Source organism: Equus przewalskii, chromosome 19 (genome assembly GCF_037783145.1).
Source record: "Equus przewalskii isolate Varuska chromosome 19, EquPr2, whole genome shotgun sequence".
NCBI classification, from domain to species: domain Eukaryota; kingdom Metazoa; phylum Chordata; class Mammalia; order Perissodactyla; family Equidae; genus Equus; species Equus przewalskii.
This window is the reverse complement of record NC_091849.1, coordinates 16,868,230-16,882,170: the sequence shown is the minus strand read 5'-3', so window position 1 is coordinate 16,882,170 and position 13,941 is coordinate 16,868,230. Positions and strand designations below refer to the sequence as shown.

The following is a 13,941-nucleotide window of genomic DNA, read 5'->3' as shown; positions in this document are numbered from 1 at the left end:
ACAACAGAAACTTGATTGAAAAATGGGCCTGGGGCCCAGCCCCGGTGGCGTAGTGGTTAAGTTTGGCCCACTCCACTTCAGTGGCCTGGGTTTGCATCCCAGCTGCAGACCTATACCACTTGTCTGTTAGTGGCCATGCTGTGGTGGTGGCTCACATAAAAGGAAAGAGGAAGATTGGCAATGGATGTTAGCTCGGGGGGAATCTTCCTCAGCAAAAAAAAAAACCCATGGGAGGCCAGCCCCATGGCCAAGTAGTTAAAGTTCCATGCACTCCACTTTGGGGGCCCAGGTTAGTGGCTTCAGATCCCAGATGCAGACCTACTCCACTGGCCAGCCGTGCTGTGGAGGCATCCCGTGTACAAAGTTGAGGAAGATCGGCATGAATGTTAGCTCAGGTCTGATCTTCCTTGCACGCACACACACACAAAAAGGCAGAGGATCTGAACAGACATTTTTCCAAAGAAGATATACAGATGGCCAACAGGCACATGAAAAGATGTTCAGCATCACTAATTTTTAGGGAAATGTAGATCAAAACCACAATAAGATACCATCTCATGCCCGTCAGAATGGCTATAGTTAAAAAGACAAGAAATAAGCGTTGGAGAGGATGTAGAGAAAAGGGAACCCTCGTACACTGCTGGTGAGAAGGTAAATTGGTACAGCCACTGTGGAAAACAGTATGGGGATTCCTCAAAAAATTAAAAATGGAGGTACCGTATGATCCAGTTATTCCAGTTCTGGGTGTTTATCCGAAGGATACAAGAACACTAATTTAAAAAGATAGGTGCGCACACCCCTATGTTCATTGCAGCATTGCTCACAGTAGCCAAGACTTGGAAACAACCTAAGTGTCCACTGATGGATGAACAGGTAAAGAAGATGTGGTACATACATACAATGGAATACTACTCAGCTATAAAGAAAAGATGAAATCTTGCCATTTGCAACAATATGGATGGACTTTGAGGGTATTATGTCAAGCAAAATAAGTCAGAGAAAGCCAAATGCCATATGATTTCACTCATATGTGGAAGATAAAAACAAAGAAACAAACATATTTACAGAGAATGGATAGTGGTTACCAGAAGGGAGGGAGATGAGGGGAAGGAAAAAGGGGCACATTTGTATGGTGATGGATGGCAGCTAGACTTTAGGTGGTGAACGTGGTGTAGTCTATACAGAAGTCTAAATACAAGGACATACACCTGAAATTTGTATAATGTATAAATCAGTGTTACCTCAATAAGAAAATAAATTTTCGAAAAAGATTTGGCTTACTTTGTATACATAAGGAGATTAGTATCTGATTACTGTAGCATGAGCTTTTTCTTTAGACAAGCTTTTATATTTCTCAGTAAAATTCATGACCCTACTTTTTTAAAGTTTATCCTTGTATAAGGAAAACATTCGCTTGGTTTGGTGTTTGCCAGAAGACAAGTTTGTGAATTTTGCTTATGTCACTTTGGTTTCGATTTTTAAAGACAGAGTTTCTCAGATCTTTAGTTGATATCTGTAGCTCAGTTTTAGCTGTCTTGCAGATATATATTTAGTATGACTTTGATGTATTGAGACTTTTGCAGGGAAGGGTTAAAAATTTATTTACTTTTGTTCTTATTACCTGGTATGCTAACTGTGGAGCTTTATGAAAATCTAACCCCTGAGACCTCTTTATCAACTCCCCCCTTCTCTGGCCCCCTCTCTTCATTCCAGCCAACTGCCAACTGCCAATTTTACATCCCAAGATGCCTCACCCGACTCCTGTCCCTAGCTCTGTTCCACACTGAGGTTATAGTCTCCACATTTCTGAGGAAAGATGTACTAATAGTTGGCTGCTCCAAATTTTCTACCTACACTGTGTTTTTTATCTAATAGATTAGGATAGATACTTCCTTACTTAATTACTATCCAGTGCTGTTTTTTTGTTTCAGATGTCAAATATGTTGCCGTGGTTGTTTCTTAATTGTTACAGTTAATGAGACTTTTTAGTAATAGAAGATTCATTTTTGTAGGTATTTTAATGAAGGCTTTCAGGAAAGGTCAAATGGAAGAAGTTTTATTTTTAATTGAATGTAAACAAATTATGCTAGTTTCAGATACTGTTGCAGCTTAACAGGGATTGGTGCATTTTGATTCACTAAACATTCAGGTTACTAGAACTATGTTGAAAATAACCCATTTCGCAATATGAGGTAATAAGAGCGTGTTTTAGCTTTCACCTTATCTTAGATTCCAGAATTTGTGAAGATTGTGTGTCAGTCACTAAACATATTGGCATTTTGCCTCTACTGTGATATCAGTCTGGGTTTTATAATGAAAAAGCTCATTGATAGAGAATATATAAGCAGTATATAATAAGACTGAGTTTGGGGAGATTTAATTGCTTGATATTGTCATGTCAGGTCATCCTGCCACTTACTAGCTGTGAGTGACCTTGGTCAAATTAACCTCTTTGTACATCACCTTCATCTGTAAAATGAGGATAAGAAGAATAAATATATTGAGTGTGTGTCTGTAGGATGTCTGCCATTTAATAGCAGTATAAAATTAGGCCATATATCTCCCTGCCTCTGTTTCCTCATCTACAACAGTAGTAACTACCTCATGTGAAGGGTATTATAAAGGTATTATATAGTAAGTCACATATTTGATGATTTTTGTGTTCAGCTTGAGGTGTCTGTAAGCATCCGGTAAGAATTTCCGACTTTCTTTCTCCCAAATTTGGGACCTGCTTCTGATGAACTAAGTTAAAATTTTGGTGAATAGGAATCAAATTTAGAGTCAGTTCAGGTTAATAAAATAAGGAACCATTATGGCCACGTATGTAGCTTAATGAGTTAGCATGAGATATAGGTTATTCATTTGATGTGTCCAGGTGTTGTAAGGGTTTAAAGGCGAGAAAATAAGGCTAAGGGTTGGAGATGGGAAGACATTTCCCTACAGAAATAGCCAAATGCATCTTTTTTTTTTTTTCCCTAATAGTTGGCATTTTTGTGACCCAACAGCTGTAGCCAGTTCCCTAGGGGCAGGGACTATGTATGTTTTGTTGTTGGTGATGGTGCTGAGGAAGATTAGGTTCTAATATTTTGTTGTTTGCTTTGTCCGATAAATAGCCATCTTACTATTTTTCAGGTGCATTCAGTGTAAGTTGAAGACATCAGTACACTTCACCCTCAGATTCTTTAGCTTACATAGCATGAACTAGAGTTAAATATTTATTGTTTTTTAACTTAGTGAAGATGTACATATAGTAAAATGTAAAAGTCTTAGGTATACCATTTGATGAATTTGACAAATGTTTATACCTGTGTAATGCAGACTCCTATGAAGGTGTCAGACATTTCTGTGACTCCAGAAAGTTTACTTATGCTCCTTCTTAGTCAGTAGTCATTACCTGCTACCCTGGGGGCAATCAGTATTCTCATTTTTTCCGCCATATATTGGTTTTGCTTGTTCTGGAACTTCGTATCAATGTAGTTTTTCTTTTGTGCCTAGCTATTATGAATAAGGCTGCTGTAAACATTCTTATTCTTGTACCTTTTTGTACACGTTTATTTCTCTTGGAGTGAATACCTGGAAGTGGAGGTGTGAGGTTGTTTGGTATGTGTTCAACTTTTTTTTTTTTGGTGAGGAAGATTGGCCCTGAGCTAACATCTGTTGCCAGTCCTCCCCTTTTTACTTGAGGAAGATTGTCCCTGATTCATCAAGCATAGCTTTATGAGCAGTGTGTAGGTCCATTCCTGGGATCCGAACCTGTGAACCTTGGGCCACCAAAGCAGAGTATGTGAACCTGACCACTATGCCACTGCGCTGGCCCCATGTTTAACTTTTTAAGCAACTGCCACATTGTTTTCCCCAAAGTGATTGTAACATTTTACACTGCCACCAACAGCTTTTCTACTACTCCACATCCTTACCAGTAGTTGATTGTCATCTTTTTAATTTTAGCTATTCTGCTTTGTGTGATGGTATTGTGTAAATTTTTTGTTGTTTGTTTTTTTGGTGAGGAAGATTGGCCCTGAACTAACATCTGTTGCCAGTCTTCCTCCTTTTTGCTTGAGGAAGATTGTGGCTGAGCTAATATCTCTGCCAGTCTGCCTCCATTTTGTATGTGGGATGCCACCGCAGCATGGCTTGATGAGTGATATGTAGGTCTGCACTTGGGATCCCAACCCACGAACCCCAAACCTCCAAAGCAGAGCATGCAAACTTAACCACTACACCACTGGGCCAGCCCCAAATATCTCATAATTTTAATTTATATTTCACTGATGGCTGATAATGTTGTGTTCTTCTTTATGAGCTTAAAGGCCATTAGTGTATCTTCCTTTGTGAGGTGTCTGTTCGGATCTTTTGCTCTTTTAAAAATTGGGTTGTCTTATTATTGAGTTGTTACAGGAGCTCTTTATAAATTCTTAACCCAAGTACTTTGTCATATACATATCTTAGAAATATTTTCTCCCAATCTGGCTTGCCAATTCATTTTCTTAACAGAATCTTTTGATCAGCAGTTGTTCTAAATCTTATGAAGTTTGAATTTATCTTTTTTCCCCCCATTATTTTTACTGTTCTTTGTGTCCTGAGAAACCTTTGCCCATCCCCAGGCTGCAAAACAGTTCTCCTGTTTTCTTCTAGAAGATTTATAGTAGTGCTTTTTGTTTTTTGTTAATTTCCTGTTTGATTTCTTATATGATCCATGGATTATTTAGAAATGTGTTTAATTATGATGTTAATGTTTTGAAATGTATGGAGACATGTTTTATAGCCCAGCATGTGGTCTACCTGATGAACCTTGGGGAATGTATGTTCTGCAGTTTTGAAGAATAGTGCTCTGTAGATGTCAGTTAGATAAGATGATTGATAGTGTTTCTTAGACCTTTGTTCTTGCTGAATTTTTTTCTTGGGGGTGGGGGTGTGTCTGGTTAGTCTGTTAAATTGTTGAGAGATGGGAGTTAAAAGTGTCCATTTCTTCCAGAAATCTTAGTTCCCACGTGCTGCCATTTCCCTTCACCCGGAAGAACTTGTTGAGCAGATTTATGGCAATAGATACTCTTAGACTGGTTTTATTTGAAAGCATGTTTATTTTGCGTTTTTTGAGGGTGGGAGTTGGCTTTACTGAGGATGATTTATGTCCGATAAACTGCATGCATTTGAAGTACTCAGTTTGTGAGAGCTGGCAGTGAACGTATCTGAACTCTTTCTCCTTTGTCGGTGGCAGCTGTAACGCTTTAGTCTTAGTTGGCTCTTTAGTATCTGCTTTACACACATGTCGTTTACAGGTCTGCCAGAGATTTGAACAGTTTATATGCAGATGTTGGGCTCCCCTTCTGGAGCTCTTCATTCTTGCGTCTTCCCTCATTTTCTAGCTGCTGTGGTTCCCTAGTCTGTCCTCTGATTCCTTAACCAACAGATTGCAGTTTCCTCTCTGAATTTCACCCATCCAGTGGCACCAGTTGAAAGAGAACAAGAAGCTTACTCAGTATCCTTCTCTTCTTCTAAGTATCTTCTCCCCCTCCAGTTTCTGCTTGCTTTTGGTTGCTTCCCATTGTTTTCAGATGGTTGTTTTTTATGTATTTAAGTTTAGCATTGTTGCCGGTCACAGCATTGGTCAGATACGAGTTACTCCACCATTAGCAGAAGCAAACTCTTTATGTTTACTCTTAATCTGGGTCATTTGAGACTTGGAGTGGTCTTTGCTGTGTTGAGTTAAAAAGCAAGGCAGTTCTCCAGATTCATCAGTACTGAAGTTTATTAAGTGCTTATTTTACGTGCCAAGACCGTATATAACTTTGTTTCATATTAATACCCAAACTATGGTGTATTAAATTTTTTCTCATTTTCACCATTTAGGAAATTGGTAGTCAGGGCGCTTAGGTTCACAAAGTCACATGGCTGGCTGGTAGCACAGCTGGGATTCAAATCTTGTTTAGTTCTTTTGATTCAAGAGCCCGCCTTGTTAACACTGCATGGTGCTACCTTCTCCCTATTTTAAATTTACCTGTAGCTATATCAGTTCTATTTGAAAATAAGTATAGATAAAAGAATGACATGAAAAATGGACTACATCATTATAAAATTTGTGTCGTGTTGTAGGAAATGGAAGTACCAGTATTGCCGAAAATCTCTCTACCCATCACCAGTTCTTCACTACCTACCTTCAATTTTAGTTCCTCGGTGATCACAACCTCCTCTCCATCACCCATTAGTCCTTCGCAGTCATTAACAAACAAGGTATAGAACCATTGTACAAATAGAGGTGATTTTTGTTCTTATTCTTTATTTTTAAAAATGTATTATCTATTTAAAGCAGTGATTAATTTTCACTATGGAAGTTAATAACAGAGTAAGAAGAGAAAAATGGAAATTGTGTTTTGCTTTTTTTTAAAATTTACATTATAAGGGATACATTATAATAGAAGTGTTCTTCAATTCTTATGCAATATGTTAGAGAAAGAGATGATTGTAAGTTTGTTATTAAACACTGTTTCCATTAAGCTACCTTTTTTGGTTAAGAATGGATTTATGTTTTTGTTTCTCAGGTAGGATTAACATCTTTAATCTGCTCCTGAAATTTTTTTGCTTTCTTCCTGGCTTTTATTTTTCCTGAGCATATTTTATAGTAGGCAAATACTCACCTCTAAGATAATGTATACTTCTCTTCCAGGAGGAAGCTAGATTTTATAGCAGTTGCTGTTAAATATTTTTCAGAAGTTAAAAAGTGATTTTTAAATCTGAAAGGGAAAAAAATTGCTTTTGGCTTCTTTGGAATAATTAATTTGCTTAAGGTCAATTTTAATGTCAGTTTCTTTTTCTGAAATGTTCTGTTTCATTTCTTTAATAATTTGGAAAACCAGGTACAAATGACCTCTCCAAACAGCACTGGCAGTCCCATGTTTAGATTTTCATCTCCAATTGTAAAATCTACTGAGGCAGATGTACTACCTCCATCATCTGTAAGTAGCAATCAAGGAATATTTCATGTTTATTGGTTTCAAAGGCATACTGTAGTTTTATCAAATCCATGATGCCCTTGGTGGTAAGAAGTCCCACTAGTTTTCTTCTGACTTATGAAAAAATTTCAATGTACAGAAAACTTGGATGAGTAAACACCTATATATTTTTCACTGCATATATACGTACACACATACACATTTTCTCATGTACTATTAGAAAGTTGAGATGCAAACATCTTGATACCCTTAATACTTTTCCATGTATTCCCTAAGAAAAAGGACATTCCTTTGCATACCCACAGTACAGTTATCATACCCCCCAAATTTAACATGATATAATGATAACGTAATCCATATTCAGATTTCCCCATCAGCTCCAGACTGTCCTTTAATTGCTGTTTTGTTTCTCTTGGTCCTAGATTTGATTAAGATTAAGACCTAATCAACTAAATCATATTGCATTTAGTTAGCATGTCTCTTGAATTGCCTTTAATCTAGAAAAGTTTTGAATTTTTTATGTCCCATAATGTATATTTGTTTTATAATTACGAAGTAACTATTTTGAGGGAAGAATAATACATAAGTTTAATGTTTAAGTTGCCCCACCCTTATTTGGCATGTGTATCATTTTAACATTTTGCCTTCTATTTTTCACTCTGTCCTTGTTTTCTGTCAGAACTAGATATTCTAGATCATTGTGTAATTTCCTTGCCTCATACCTGAAATCTGTCTGTTGTCCAAAAAGTTTCATACTTTTTATTGGAAAATGGCATTTAGAAACCGAGAACTAGACATTAGAAACACGTTATTTTATGTACTGCTCTGACGGAAAACAATGCTTAAGAAATTAAAAATGCTGCTGTTAAACTATGACACACCATTCATTATAAGAAGCGTCCCAATCTTAGAGATTGTAAAATATGAAAAACTACGAATCTTAGAATGCATGAAATTCAATGTTTTTTTTACTTGGAATTTAAAAATACTCTATATTTGATATTTGTTTAAAACGAAATTGACGGTTAAAGGATACTGTTTCTCTTTACAGATTGGATTTACATTTAGTGTGCCTGTTGCAAAAACAACTGAACTTTCTGGCTCTACTAGTATTTCAGAACCAATTACAAGTAGTTCAGGTAAGTAAAAATTTCTCACCAATTTCAACATAAAAATAGTTGCATACAGTAAATAGTATTTCAAATTCTTTCTTTCACCTTTGGCAGGTCTTGTAAATGCTTTCTTTCGTTTGAATGAACTTAGCTCGGAAAAGCAAATAGAAGCTAGAATCAGCCTTTTGACAATGCTTTTTAGTAATTTTCTTCGGATATATTTGGCTCCCTAAGTGTAAATGTTACCATTTGGTTGTGAGAGGGATAGTCACAACAGCAAATTTATCCACTGTCTTTGATGAGTCAAGATAAAGTGACAGTTTATTATTAATGAAATCTCATTGTAAGAAATCCAAGGGTTGTCTACCTTGTAATTGCTATGGATTCCATCTCTAGGTTTACTCTTCAGTTCACAAGCATTTTTATGGTTAAGCGTTATGCTGACCCCTGCAGATCATGATATGTAATTTCTAAACTCAAGAAATGGGCGTAACTGGGGAAAGAAATTGAGTACTCAGTTAATTAAATCATAGGATTTTGTTGTGATAGTGGTGGTTTTCTTTCAAGTGTTTGAGAAATGGAGAATCATCTGGGCTGAGTTAGTCAGGTCAAGAATTTTGGAACGAGGGCATTTTATCCAAGAAAAAACAGCAAATGAAAGAGAACAAGAGGACATGACATAGTTTGAAAATTGCGAATAATTTGTCATGAGGTTGAGACATAGCTTTAAATCCTGAAAATTCTTGACTGCTATGCTGAAGAGTTGGATTTTAATCTGAGTGTAGTAGGAAAACATTGAATGATCTTTATATGGGGGTGAGATGGGTATTGTGGAGTCACAGCAATGTGTTGAGTGAGGGTGTGGTTGAGAGTCGGATATTATAGGCTGGGACATCAGTTAAGGGGCTCTTGCCCTATCCAGAAATGTTTCTTTGGCTATTTGCTGAGTTTCAGAGTTTTTATAAACTAGATCCTCCCTCAAAAGATAGATTAAGAAATAAATCAGAGAGTCGGGACATAGAAGCTAGAGAGATCTTTGGCTTTGGGTAATCGGGAAGATAAGAGCATAGATTATGAGAGTGGCGCAAAATAAGAATTTGACTGATATGTTTGCAATCCTAATTTTTATTGAATAAATAGCCTTGAGAAAGTAACAAGCACATTTCAGGTGTACTTCTTACCACAAGATTTTTTTTCTTTTTTGAGCTCAGGAGGAAAACCCTATTCAAATTACCATTTTCATGCCTAGTTGTGAGGAAAGGTGTTAAAATTCTTTCCAGTTTTTACCAATCGTAACTGAATGAGCAACAATTTGTTAAAACAGCTTTTGTGTTTCATTACATCTGGGGAAATTACCTAGATTTTGAGAGTTTATTATGAGTGGCATATTGAATTGTGAGAACTGTTCTTATGTTGACACCTCTGATTCTCACCACTTCTGTCATTAAAAAGCTGATGGAGGGGCTGGCCCGGTGGTGTAGTGGTTCGGTTCACATGCTCCACTTGGCACCCAGGATTTGTGGGTTCAGATCCCAGGCGCAGACCTACACACCTCTCATCAAGCCATGCTGTGGTGGTGTCCCACATACGAAAGAGAGGAAGACTGGCACAGATGTTAGCTCAGCCACAGTCTTCCTCAAGCAAAAAGAGGAAGGTTGGCAACAGATGTTAGTTCAGGACCAATCTTCCCCACCAAAAGAAAAAGAAAGAAGGAAAAAAAGCTCATTGAAAATGTGAAAGTCATGATTAATTACTTTGTGACAGGAACCTCTTTTTCCCTTATTTTCTTTTTCCATCTCTTTGAGTACACTTCAAGGAATCCTTAAAATTTAACTTAAATTACTAAAAGCAATTTAATTTTGATTACAAAGGAAGACAGAATGGGATAAAGTGATAAAAGCATATGTTTTCTTTGTTTTGACAGTTATAAGAGGGTAGATATGGTGTTTCGTTTTTTGCATATGTTTGTTATTGAGGTGAAATTGACATAAGATAAAATCATTTTAAAGGGAACGGTCAGTGGTGTTTAGTGCATTCACAGTGTTGTGCAACCACCACCTCTATCTAGTTCCAAAACATTTTTATCACTCCCCAAAGGAAACCTGTACCCATAAAATAGTTGCTCCCCATTTTCCCTTTCCCCCAACTCCTGGCAGCTACCAATCTGTGTTCTGTTTCTTTGTTTTTACCTATTCTGGAATCATACACTATGACTTTTTGCATCTGGCTTCTTTCACATACTGTTTTCAGCGTTCATCCGTGTTGTAGTATGTATCAGTACTTCATTCTTTTTATGGCTGAATGATATTCCATTGTGTGAATATATCATAATTTATCTATTCATCCACTGATGGACGTTTGGGCTGTTTTCCACCTTTTGGCTGTTGTGAATAGTGCTATTACAGCTATGCATGTACTTGTATTTCTTTGAATAGTAGTTTTAACCCTTTGGAGTATGTACCTAGACCTAGAAATGGAGTTGATGGATCAAATGGTAGTTATGTATTTAACTTTTTGAGGAAGTACAAAATTGTTTTTCTCAGTAGCTGGCTCCTTTCGCCTTCCCACCAGCAGTGTATGAGAGTTCTAATTTCTCCACATTCTCACCATGCTTATTATTTTCTGTCCTTTGATTATAGCCATTCTGGTGGGTATGAAATGATACTTTATTGTGCTTTTGATGTGCATTTCCCTAATGACTAATAGCGTTGAACATCTTTTCATGTGCTTGTTGGCCCTTTATATGTCTTCTTGGGAGAAATGTCTGTTTAAGTCTTTTGCCCATTTTGAAATTGGTTTGTCTTTTTGTTGTGAGATAAAAGCACTTTTATATAGTCTGGATACTAGATCCTTATCAGATATATGATTTGAAAATATTTTCTCCCATTCAGTAAATCATCTTTTCACTTTCTTAATAATGTCTTTATTTTTATTTATTTTTTTAAAGTATACTTTTTGGTGAGGAACATTGGCCCTGAACTAACATCTGTTGCCAATCTTCCTCTTTTTTTTTCCCCCTCCCCAAAGTCCCAGTACATAGTTGTATATGCTAGTTGTAGGTCATTCTAGTTCTTGTTTGTGGGATGCCACCACAGCATGGCTTGATGAGCGGGTCCATAGGTCCATGCCCAGGATCCAAGCTGGCAAACCCTGGGTTGCCAAAGTGGAGTACACAAACTTAACCACTTGGCCATGGGGTCAGCCCCCTAATAAAGTGTTTATATGCACAAAGGCTTTTAATTTTGGTGAAGTTCAGTTTTTTTCTTTACTTGTGCTTTTAGTGTCATCTCTAAGACTCCATTGCCAAATCCATGGTCATGACAATATACCTCCTAGGTTTTCTTCTAAGAGTTTATGATTTTAGTTCTTCTGTTTAGGTTGTTGATCCATTTTGAATTAATTTTTCTTTATGGTGTGTTATAGCAGTAGGTAGATTTTTTTAGAACTACTTCACCCGCTACTTTTACATTGTCAAATATTTAAGGAAAAAACCTGGTTATTTATATTTTATCATAGAAAATTTCAGACATTTTCAGAAGTAGAATAGTAGACTGAATCCCCATATACTCTTAACTGAGCTTCAACATTTACCATTTTATGACCAATCTTGTTTCTCCCTCTCTCCTTTCTTCCTTCCCCCTGCCACACACCCACATAAACACACCTTTCAGGTTATTTTGAAACAATCCCAAACATGTTTCGTCTGTAAACAGAGACTTTCCCCCTTAAAAATATAAGCACAAAACCATTATCATACTCAAAATATAGATCTCTTATTTTAAGTAATAAGGATGTGTTCATCTTAGGAAGTTTAGAAGATATAAAAAGTAAAAGCAGTAAATAATCACTAGCAGCCACCATTATTCTTTAGATGTAGATATTCAAAAATCTTCTGGATTCTCTAACCTCCGATTTCCCATAACTATGCTTCTAAAAATGATTTTTGTGGCTGCATAGTGTTCTATCATGTCAGCCTTCTGTAATTTCTGTAACCAACCCCTTATCATCCAGGTTTTCAAAATTATAACTGAAGGATATTTTTAATCACAGAATGAATTTCTAGAAATGAAATATCTGGCTCAGTTGAATATTTTTAAGGTTTTTTTGGTCAGTATCATAAATTGCTGTTGAATCAAACACCTGTTTCATGCAGTATATGAACTTGATGAAATTGGCATATCCTCTCCAATGTTCATTTGATTTTCTTGATTACCAGTGAATTCACTGTGTGACGAGTCCAGATTATATTTTTTGTCCTTTTGGAGCAGAGAGATGTACAGTATGGGAAATAGTATTTTTATGTCTTTATAATGGCAAATTAACCCTGTACTTTGTCATTTGTTCATTTTCTTTGAATTCATGATGTTTTAGAAGTTGATCCAGATTGGCTTTGAAAGATCTTTCTAGTACATTTAACTCAAGTCCAGTACTTTTCTTGGCATAATATCTTTTACAATTAAAAAAATTACAGCTCAAGATATCACTGCAGCGAACAGTACAATCTGTAAGAAGAAGCCAGATGAAGTTTGTGAGGGCCCTTTTAGACCTGCAAAGACCTTGAAAGAAGGAAGTGTCCTAGATGTTCTGAAAAACCCTGGTAAGAGAACAGCTGCCTTTGAGATAATCTAAAATCTTAATTACAAACTCATGGTCTCATTTTAATGTCATTTGTGTTATACTGTAGGCTTTTAAAAATTGCAACTAGTTTGATAGGAGATTGACTGTTGAATGTAGACATAGTCAGATGTAATTATTTTAGGGGAAATGTCTTAAAAATTCCACTTGTCTCTTTAGAATTCAAGGACTCCCAACTAAAATGAAATCTCTAAGAGGCAGGTATAGAAGGAGAAAATGAATTGCCTGCTAATAGAGATAGGCCAATATGGAATAAAAGTAAATAAATCTGAAGATATACCTGGACAGTCTTTCTCTGATGAGAACATTGAACTGCTGCCTTCTCAAATTATTCCCCAGTTGTGGTATATACATAACAAGGCCAAGTGAAAAGAAAACATTTGCTGATTGTAACATATATACATACAGGGCAGTACTCACTGGAAATGAAACAAGATTTGAATGCTTATTGGGTAACAATTTGAAGGTGATGAATAGAAGTCCTGAAATAGGAATAACTTTCGGTTTGAAAATCAAAGAGGATAGTCATAATTTCAATTGTGATGTGTACTATAAGAATATGAAAGTTTTTATAAGATAATCTAGTAGCTCAGAAAGAATTGAGATTTACCCAGCAGATGTGTTCATGTATAATTGAATAGGAGTTTCAAAATGAGGTTGGATGCTACAAGATTTAGAAAGGTTAGGTGTTTTTGGTCTAGCTCTCATTTTATAGTTGAGTCCCCTGCCTACAGGAGTCTTGATAATTTAGGCAATTTTACACAGTTATGGCAGAACTCCAGAATGCCTGTACTAGAATTAACCAAGTAGTCGGTAAGCATCAGATGCATATAGTTTACCTTTGTCAGAGTTACACTTGGCATTTAATGCCCACTACTTCCCCCTTTTTAACTTATTTTAAATAGCAAAAATTTGGAAGAGTCCTGTTCTTTTGAGGGAAATTAGGACAATCCACAAAAGTAGGAGGAAAAGAAACGTCTTATAACACCTTGAGATGGTTGCTGTTAAAATTTTGCCATCCTCAGTGACTCAAATGAATCATTAACTAAATGGTACATTGTTAACCACTGGGAGTAACTGAAATATATGGGATTGTTTTGCCCTTATGCTAAAAATTGCTCTAAGCTGGATTATTTCTTGGTACCACTAGAAAATGTCTAACAATCTTCTGTATATTCCCCTCCAATTTTCTTTTCCTTTGGTGCTAAAGGCTGGAGAAACAGGTCACTGAGTTTGTTGGTATA

General features: G+C 36.4%; 1 protein-coding gene across 8 annotated transcripts in view; it reads left to right on the top strand.

The window, feature by feature from the left end:
* Positions 1-13,941, top strand: part of NUP153 (nucleoporin 153) — an 83,171-nt gene that overhangs the window by 49,143 nt on the left and 20,087 nt on the right. For all 8 annotated transcript variants that reach the window (XM_070584120.1, XM_070584118.1, XM_070584121.1 and 5 more), the window contains 4 exons: positions 6,094-6,231; positions 6,855-6,953; positions 8,002-8,089; positions 12,534-12,659. In XM_070584120.1, coding sequence (XP_070440221.1) covers positions 6,094-6,231; positions 6,855-6,953; positions 8,002-8,089; positions 12,534-12,659 — 451 coding nt within the window. The remainder of the gene's footprint in view (positions 1-6,093; positions 6,232-6,854; positions 6,954-8,001; positions 8,090-12,533; positions 12,660-13,941) is intronic.